General features: G+C 34.9%; 3 protein-coding genes and 1 long non-coding RNA gene across 5 annotated transcripts in view; 2 read left to right on the top strand and 2 right to left on the bottom strand.

Annotated features, from left to right (window-relative positions):
- On the top strand, positions 1–428 carry LOC109586424 (uncharacterized). Its single transcript, XR_002187025.1, has 2 exons — positions 1–49; positions 150–428. It is a non-coding gene; the product is annotated as an uncharacterized LOC109586424 (long non-coding RNA).
- On the bottom strand, positions 222–3,463 carry LOC109586423 (uncharacterized). The gene is made up of 11 exons (XM_020002606.1): positions 2,987–3,463; positions 2,738–2,904; positions 2,570–2,643; positions 2,390–2,479; positions 1,486–1,654; positions 1,271–1,343; positions 1,111–1,187; positions 921–1,068; positions 800–871; positions 675–754; positions 222–627 (listed from the first exon to the last, which is right to left on the bottom strand). Exons 1-11 carry the CDS (start codon positions 3,437–3,439, stop codon positions 483–485), a joined length of 1,548 nt encoding a protein of 515 aa, XP_019858165.1. The 5' UTR covers positions 3,440–3,463; the 3' UTR covers positions 222–482.
- A 68-nt stretch (positions 3,464–3,531) lies between these two features.
- On the top strand, positions 3,532–6,554 carry LOC100637932 (folylpolyglutamate synthase, mitochondrial-like). 2 transcript variants are annotated; one of them, XM_020002604.1, is made up of 15 exons: positions 3,532–3,689; positions 3,773–3,904; positions 4,015–4,068; positions 4,226–4,290; positions 4,342–4,456; positions 4,540–4,617; positions 4,662–4,723; positions 4,881–4,983; positions 5,037–5,172; positions 5,241–5,357; positions 5,408–5,470; positions 5,522–5,672; positions 5,978–6,053; positions 6,118–6,181; positions 6,229–6,554. In XM_020002604.1, the coding sequence occupies exons 1-15, from the start codon at positions 3,549–3,551 to the stop codon at positions 6,480–6,482; spliced, it is 1,611 nt and encodes a 536-aa protein (XP_019858163.1). In that variant the 5' UTR covers positions 3,532–3,548; the 3' UTR covers positions 6,483–6,554. The 2 variants fall into 2 exon arrangements, with proteins under 2 accessions (XP_019858163.1, XP_019858161.1); XM_020002602.1 differs by having other exon boundaries at positions 5,405–5,470.
- An 83-nt stretch (positions 6,555–6,637) lies between these two features.
- LOC105314485 (uncharacterized) overlaps positions 6,638–7,098 on the bottom strand; it is a 1,263-nt gene continuing 802 nt past the window's right edge. Inside the window, exons 3-6 of the mRNA XM_011408676.2 lie at positions 6,978–7,033; positions 6,865–6,924; positions 6,752–6,809; positions 6,638–6,685 (exon numbers count right to left, since the gene is read on the bottom strand). Coding sequence (XP_011406978.2) covers positions 6,647–6,685; positions 6,752–6,809; positions 6,865–6,924; positions 6,978–7,033 — 213 coding nt within the window. The 3' untranslated portion in view covers positions 6,638–6,646. The remainder of the gene's footprint in view (positions 6,686–6,751; positions 6,810–6,864; positions 6,925–6,977; positions 7,034–7,098) is intronic.

Genomic DNA, 7,098 nt, shown 5'->3' with positions numbered 1-7,098 from the left:
TCCAGAACCAGCTGCTAAACAAGACGAACCCACTAAAGATTCACCCGAGGTAAGGAAGAGGAGAGAGAAGAAAGTGACAGCCATTTTACTTTTAACTAGTCAATTAACTTTTATAAAATAGTAACTTAACTGTTTTGTTAATTTGTTAGACCACAAAGGCAAAACCTCCTCCTAATCCGTTATTTGGTGATGATGATGATGACGATAAAGATGAGTGGTGGAATTAGGAAATTTAAAAACAATCTTCTATACAACTGTGTGTTTGGGTGGGCGTGTCTATGGCCGATTTATTATTATTATTATTATTATTGTTGTTTGTGATTAGTCAATTATTGTGCGTGTGTGCTTTTGTGAGCTGCTGTGTTTGTTTCTTTTTTTAAATTGAGTACCTTTCAAGTTTTTTGAAAGACATTCCTTTTGTACAATAATAATTATTATAAATAATATATTATATTATTATTATTATCATTGATTAAATTACGTTATTGTTGAAACGTTACCGTCCCAACGCTGCTGTTTCTTGCTCTTTTAAAAATTGTTCGACTGCCATTAATTGGAGGCAACACCTTGCTTTTCCCTGAGCTGTTGTACAACTTTATTGACTGCTGGAAACTGCTCAAATGTGAGCTAAAGAAAAGAATTTTAAAAAGAGTTATTCTCATGGCATTTATTACTTGAATCTGTGTGTCATTTTCTCCAGTTCTTTGTTGTAATATTTCACAGTTTTGTCAACTGCAGGTTTTCCTGTCCCAGCCTAAGAGACAAGATGACTATGTTGGATTAAGAAAGTATTAGTTACCATGGTAACGACTCTTTTTATCTGAATCTTGTGTTGTTTCTGTTGGGCCGTGAGAGTAATACTTATGTCATCCTAAAAAAGAATTTTAAAAATTGCCATTGTTATTATTATTATTTCTCACGTGATTGTTGTATTTTATAGTAAGATATTGGTTTAGTCTGAACACAAGTGGAAGGTGAAGAGAATAGGTTCCACTATCGGACCAAACCCACGTCTTGCTCCTCCCAGAATTATCAAACAGAAAACTTTCATGTAGCGTACTCAGAAACCTAAAAACCTAGTTATGTGATTGTCATGTGACATGAGCCTACCTTATTGAATAATCTCCCTTTACCCAGCCCCTCCCATAATCATCAACGTAACCAATCAAATCACCTCTCTTGCTGTCCTATTTATAGAATAATGTATAGCGTTACTAAATTTAGCCTTTTCATTAATTAATAGTGTTACTATATTTAGCAACTGGCTCACTTGGAATATTAAGTACACATTGATTGATGGATGAAGAGCTACTTGAAGTAAAGCTAAATTATCTGAAGGATAACTGTGACCAAAGTTAAGTCAAAAAACAATTCCTTTATTAAACAATATTTCTAAAAAATCAAGAAGGTTAACTATATTCTGTTATTTGCAGTGATGTTTATAATATTTATAGTATTTCACATGCATCAATTGTTTAAGGATACTAAACTTGTCCAGTATTATCTGGCAGTATAACTGAGAGTGGTTGTCCAGAGCTATAGCTTATCTTGTCAATGTATCCACAGCTAGCATCATCTGGAGGAGCATCATCAATGGGTATTGATGGTAATGGAAGCACTACTGGCATTGGTTGCTTCTTCTTTTTCTTTTTTCCTATTAGTACATATCAGCAGCATGGTTCACTTTCATTAGTGTATAGTGTCAAATCATTAGGCTAAGAACCATGAGCTATAATAGGGTCATGGGCCAAATTTTACCAAAAATCAAAAGGTGAGAATTCTCCATTTTTATAATGTTTTTTGATGCATATACATGTTCTTATATTGTGTAGAAAGTTTGAGTTGATTTCGATGAAAATTGGATTTTTTATGAATTTTTAAAGTTTCTCCAAAATCGGACAAAAGTCCCTGTACTATAGTACAGGGTCACGGACCAAATTTCACCAAAAATCAAAAAGTGAGAATTCTCCATTTTTATAATGTTTTTTGATGCATATACATGTACTTATATTGCGTAGAAAGTTTGAGTTCATTTCGATCAAAATTGGATTTTTTACAAATTTTTAAAGTTGCTCCAAAATCAGACAAAAGTCCCTGTACTATAGTACAGGGTCACAAGCCAAATTTTGTCAAAAATCAAAAGGTGAAAATTCTTCATTTTTATAATGTTTTTTGATGCATATACATGTACTTATATTGCGTACAAAGTTTGAGTTGAATTCGATCAAAATTGGATTTTTTACGAATTTTTAAAGTTGCTTTAAAATAATTGGAAAAAATTCCCTGTACTATAGTACAGGATCTTTGGTCAAATTTTACCAAAAATCAAAAAAAAATTATGTTAATTTTGATCAAAATTGAATTTTTAACTATGCCTATTAGTGATTACCTTTATTCTCATGAATATCTGCAACCCAACCTGTGCTCATACAGTTGTCAGATGAAAGGGAAAATTTGATCACTTTTGTTTGTCTTGACACTGATAAAGAGAAAGAGAGAGAGAATAAGAAAAAAAGGAAGTCAGAGAGAGTTCCTCCATTACAATACACTTTATTAAGGAGCTGCTCACTTGCAGACACACTTGAACTCTGCAGTATCTTCATTTCTCTGCACTTTTCTTCCCATTTCTTCTTCCTTCTCATTCTGTATAACAAAACATCAGTTGTTGCATGCAGTAAATCATCAGTACTACAGCTACTTGCAGCAGCTACTGCAGTTACTTGCAGCACTATAATACCTTTCTAGTGCTCTCTCTTGGGCTGTTTTGGCTTCCTCTTCTTTCACTTGTGATTTTATTTTGATCTGGCCTGGCCTTGATATCAGTTTCTGCTCTTGTAATCTCTTAGTATACAAAGCAAGTAGTACAACATATTCTTTCATATCTTCACAGCAAAACTCAGGTTCCTAAAATAAAAACTCTGTATTTATGTCTTGTATAATAGTATGTATAAAGTTGATCTATTGCACTTTAAATTTTTGTATTTACCTTTTCCAGGCTGTCAGGTAGTAAGCTTAAGTGCTTTAAAGCTTCTCCACAAAACTGACAAAGTTCTTGCTCATTTCTCTCTTTCCCTTGTTCATCATTTCCTATTTTTGTCTTTTTTTTTCCAAGTCCAAAATACTTTGATGATTCAGAATCTGTTTCTCTCATATACTGCAACACTGAAGGCCAGGGTACATTCACTGAGGTAGATACTGGCTTGTATTCCTTCTCTTCATCCTCTTCTCTCTCATCTTCACTGCTGCTGGTGTCGCTGAGTGCTGAAGCAAGGTCTTCTAGTTTTGCCTCTTTCTCAATTTCTCCTTCTTTATCTTCATCAGTTATACTTTCATTGCTGTCTTTCTTGTGTAAGCTATCATCTGTAGCCTCTAATGGAGTCTCTTCCACTTTTACTTGCTCTTCTATCCAACTTACAATCGTCTGCGTTCCAACATCCATGGATCTCGGATTTGAGCCCCACCCATTTGCGTGGGATGTAAATTTGAGCCACGCCCTTTGCGTGGGCTAACTTGCTGGTATTTTTAGCCACTCCCTATTCATAAAAGGCATGATTTTTAATTGTGCACGCTGTAGAACTTTGACATTCTACAGTAATACAATCTCTTGCCTGCTCCTCTCTAGAAGGACAAGAGTACTAGTCCCTTTATCTTACAGTGGGATGGCCGCCGTCAGTGAGTCTGATTACGAGGTACGATGAAGAGAGGAAACCATTTTTAACACTTAGTTTATCTTGCATTTCTTTCTCTCCCCTTTTCTTCTCTTCTGCTCTAGAGGGCTGTGTCAGCTCTCAATGGCCTGCAAAGCAACTTCCAGGTCTTATCTGAGATGAGGAAGCAGCCTAGAGGCAGAGGGAAGCATATATTCTCAAAGACTCCAGAGTTCCTGTCTAGAGTTGGAATTGATGTAAAAACACACTTTTTTATTATTATTATAGAATAAAATTATATTATTATTATCATTAGCTGCAAACATAATGTCTTAATGTTCTCCCTCCTCTTCTCTTCCTTTTAAAGGTGACAGAACTTGATAGTCTGAATGTGATTCATGTTGCTGGTACCAAAGGAAAGGTAATGAACGGAAGAGTATGTGCTATAATCTGATTATTATATAAATGCATGTACTTACTTTGTAGTAGTATTGATAACTAAATCAATGAATATTCATAGTATATTGATAAGGCAAACCATAAATTTGTAATTAATTTAATAATTTTGATATCTATAGGGATCTGTCTGTGCTATGTGTGAGAGCATTTTAAGAGCTCACGGCCTAAAGACAGGATTTTACAGGTAATCCGTTTACTAGCTAATGTTTAATTGCTGCTGTTGTCATGACTACAGTTCGCCACACCTCCTAGAGGTGAGGGAGAGGATAAGAATCAACGGAGAGCCACTTGGGAAGGACCTTTTTGTGAATTATTTCTGGCAGTGCTACGACTCGCTGACAAGAAACAAAGTGAGTTTGAAACAATCATTTGAAAATAATGCCACCTGCTACTATACTTGTATGTTTCTTGTATAATTTTTAATTATTTTTAGGAACTTTACGAGGAGCAAATGCCAGCATATTTTAGGTTTTTAACATTGTTAGCTTTTAAAGTATTTTTAAATGAGAAGGTACCAATAACTATTAATAACCATTATTAACTATTAATAACTAGGTTGATGTTGCAGTTGTTGAAGTTGGTATCGGGGGTAGCTATGACAGCACTAACGTGATACAGTGAGTTTAATAATAATAAATAATTAATGAAAATATATAATAATAATACTCTGATTGCCCATGTACATGTATATACGTGTAGCATCAAGTATTCTTCAATAATATTATTATTGCAGATTACTTTTAAATGATTAATGTATCTTTTTCTGTTTCATAGGAGACCAGTGGTATGTGGTATAACTAGCCTTGGATATGATCATGTAGATGTGCTAGGAAAGACAATTGAGGAAATAACTTGGCACAAAACTGGGATATGTAAAGTAACTGATGCATTATTTGTCACCAGTTTAAGTATTTTATTTTTTTTGTTTAGAGTGGTGTTCCATTATTCACGTCAGTACAATCGGATGAATCCTTACAAGTGATACTCTCACGAGGGAAGGAGCTTCAAGCGTCATCAGTCGCCATAGCACCTGCTTCATCTCTGTACCCTGACAGAGAAAAATGGAGTAAGATCTTTTAACTGTTTTCAACCAATTCCTTCTCCTTTACTCTCTCTCCCTCTCTTCTCTCTTAGAGATTGGTATTGCAGGTGCTCATCAATTAGAAAATGCGTCTTTAGCCGTTCAGCTGTGCAAGCAATGGCTGAAGAGTATGTCGAAATGGAACGAAGGGGAGGAGCCTCTTAATGATGGTAATTAAATTTTAATTATTATTTATTATTAATTAATAATTAATTAGCAGAAGGAGAGAGGTGTGGTCTACCTATTGCTCGACCTTTTTTACTGCCGAGCTCATTTATAAAAGGTATAATTATTTTTAATTTATAATTTTAATTTTATTAATTTAAAAAAACAGGCCTGAGCGATTGTGTGTGGCCCGGCAGGTGTCAAGTAGTTAAACGAGTGGGTGTGTCTTATTATCTTGACGGAGCTCACACTGCCGAGAGTCTAAGAGTGTGTTCCAACTGGTTCTCAGTCTCTTCGAGAAAAGAAGAAGCAGAAATACAGTGAGGAACGATGATAATTATAAAACACTCAGAAATACCGTATAAGTGGTTTTTTTCGAGGGAATTATATTTCGCGAAATCTACTAAAATTCCAATTCGCGGATTTTAATTTCGCGAATCCTACCACGTGTGCCATGCGGGTACCGTATTAAATTGATTTTCGCGGATTTTATTTTCGCGAATTAGGAGGGAATCCGCGAAATTCGTGAAATTTGCAACCCTCGAAAAAAAACCACTTATACGGTACATTGCGTATATACATGTACATGTTTGTTGTATTTATTTATTTATCTTTTATTTTCCAGAGGTCCTCTAATGAAAGTTTTATTGTTTAATTTCAGCGGAAGACGAGAAGCGAAAAACCTCATGAACGAGATCTATGTAAATCATAATACATACTGTATTGTATATTTTTAAAATTTTATTTTTGTATTTTTAATTTTAGTCTTTAGGATTTGACTATGCTTTGTTTTGTCCGAACATCACCAGTAATGATATTCATAGTTCTGGTAAGCCACACCCTATCATTAATTAACCTCATACACTTTCTTATTAGATCAAGCTAATTATAATGTTTCCGTGGCAGACATGTTAGGACGTTGCTACGACAACGAGAAGGCGTGGCTAAGTCTCCCTGGAGTTTGTCAAAAGACTAAAGTGTTTGATTGCATATCGGATGCCGTTAATTGGGTGGGCAGAGTCAGGAAAACTAATAAAGAATTATACGTACAAGTACTAGTGTGTGGCAGCCTGCATCTTGTGGGCGGAGCTATGAACGTATTGGGCGTGACAGTAATGGGCACTAATTAGAGTTATTTATTACATTTTTTATAATAACAATTATTATAATGTTACAAATGATGAGCTAATTTGGAATTAAAATCATGATTAGGTTCTGTACAATTTTGAAATATCCCTACAGTATAAATCAAGTGATGAATCAACGACGATCAAATTGTATTTCCTTTTAATAGTTATTTCTTTGTGTCCTTCTCCTCATCGTAATCCGGTCCCTAAAAATAAAATAAAAAGTAAATAAATAAATATAAAAATTATAAGCTACATGTACATGTATGTACCTGTTCAATTCTCTTGTCCATTTTCTTGAAGAATTCAATCTGAGATTCAGTCCCTTCACTAAAGCACATTAAAAGGATACAGAAGCTGCTACTTTAAATTTGAATTCACTCACAGGCTGAGAGGTTGGCGTACAGTCAAAGGCTTGAGCGCTTCAGGTTTCTGCTTCATTGGACTATAAACAACAACAACAACAATAATAATAACAACAACAATAGCAATATTTACCTTGCAAGACTAGTGGCAGCTGCTGCAGTACTACCAGCACCTTCTTCTCTCTGTACCTAAAATGAGAGGGAGGGAGAGAGAGAGAGAGAAGAGAGAGAAGAGAGAGGGAGGGAGAGAGAGA

The sequence above is a fragment of the Amphimedon queenslandica genome, unplaced genomic scaffold (genome assembly GCF_000090795.2).
Source record: "Amphimedon queenslandica unplaced genomic scaffold, v1.1 AMPQUscaffold_12877, whole genome shotgun sequence".
Lineage (NCBI taxonomy): Eukaryota > Metazoa > Porifera > Demospongiae > Haplosclerida > Niphatidae > Amphimedon > Amphimedon queenslandica.
Note: the sequence above shows the minus strand (reverse complement) of the source record. Positions and strands in the feature narration are given on the sequence as shown.

Excerpts from the sequence above, each read along its gene's own strand:
- LOC109586423 (XM_020002606.1), bottom strand. The coding sequence starts at position 3,439 with ATGGATGTTGGAACGCAGACGATTGTAAGTTGGATAGAAGAGCAAGTA. Across the intron at positions 2,480-2,569 it reads GAGTTCAAGTGTGTCTGCAA|TGTCAAGACAAACAAAAGTG; the intron begins GTGAGCAGCTCC and ends TCTCTTTATCAG. Across the intron at positions 1,655-2,389 it reads AGATATTCATGAGAATAAAG|GAAAAAAGAAAAAGAAGAAG; the intron begins GTAATCACTAAT and ends ATGTACTAATAG.
- LOC100637932 (XM_020002602.1), top strand. The coding sequence starts at position 3,549 with ATGATTTTTAATTGTGCACGCTGTAGAACTTTGACATTCTACAGTAAT. Across the intron at positions 5,471-5,521 it reads GCCGAGCTCATTTATAAAAG|GCCTGAGCGATTGTGTGTGG; the intron begins GTATAATTATTT and ends TTAAAAAAACAG. Across the intron at positions 6,054-6,117 it reads ACCTCATGAACGAGATCTAT|TCTTTAGGATTTGACTATGC; the intron begins GTAAATCATAAT and ends TTTTAATTTTAG.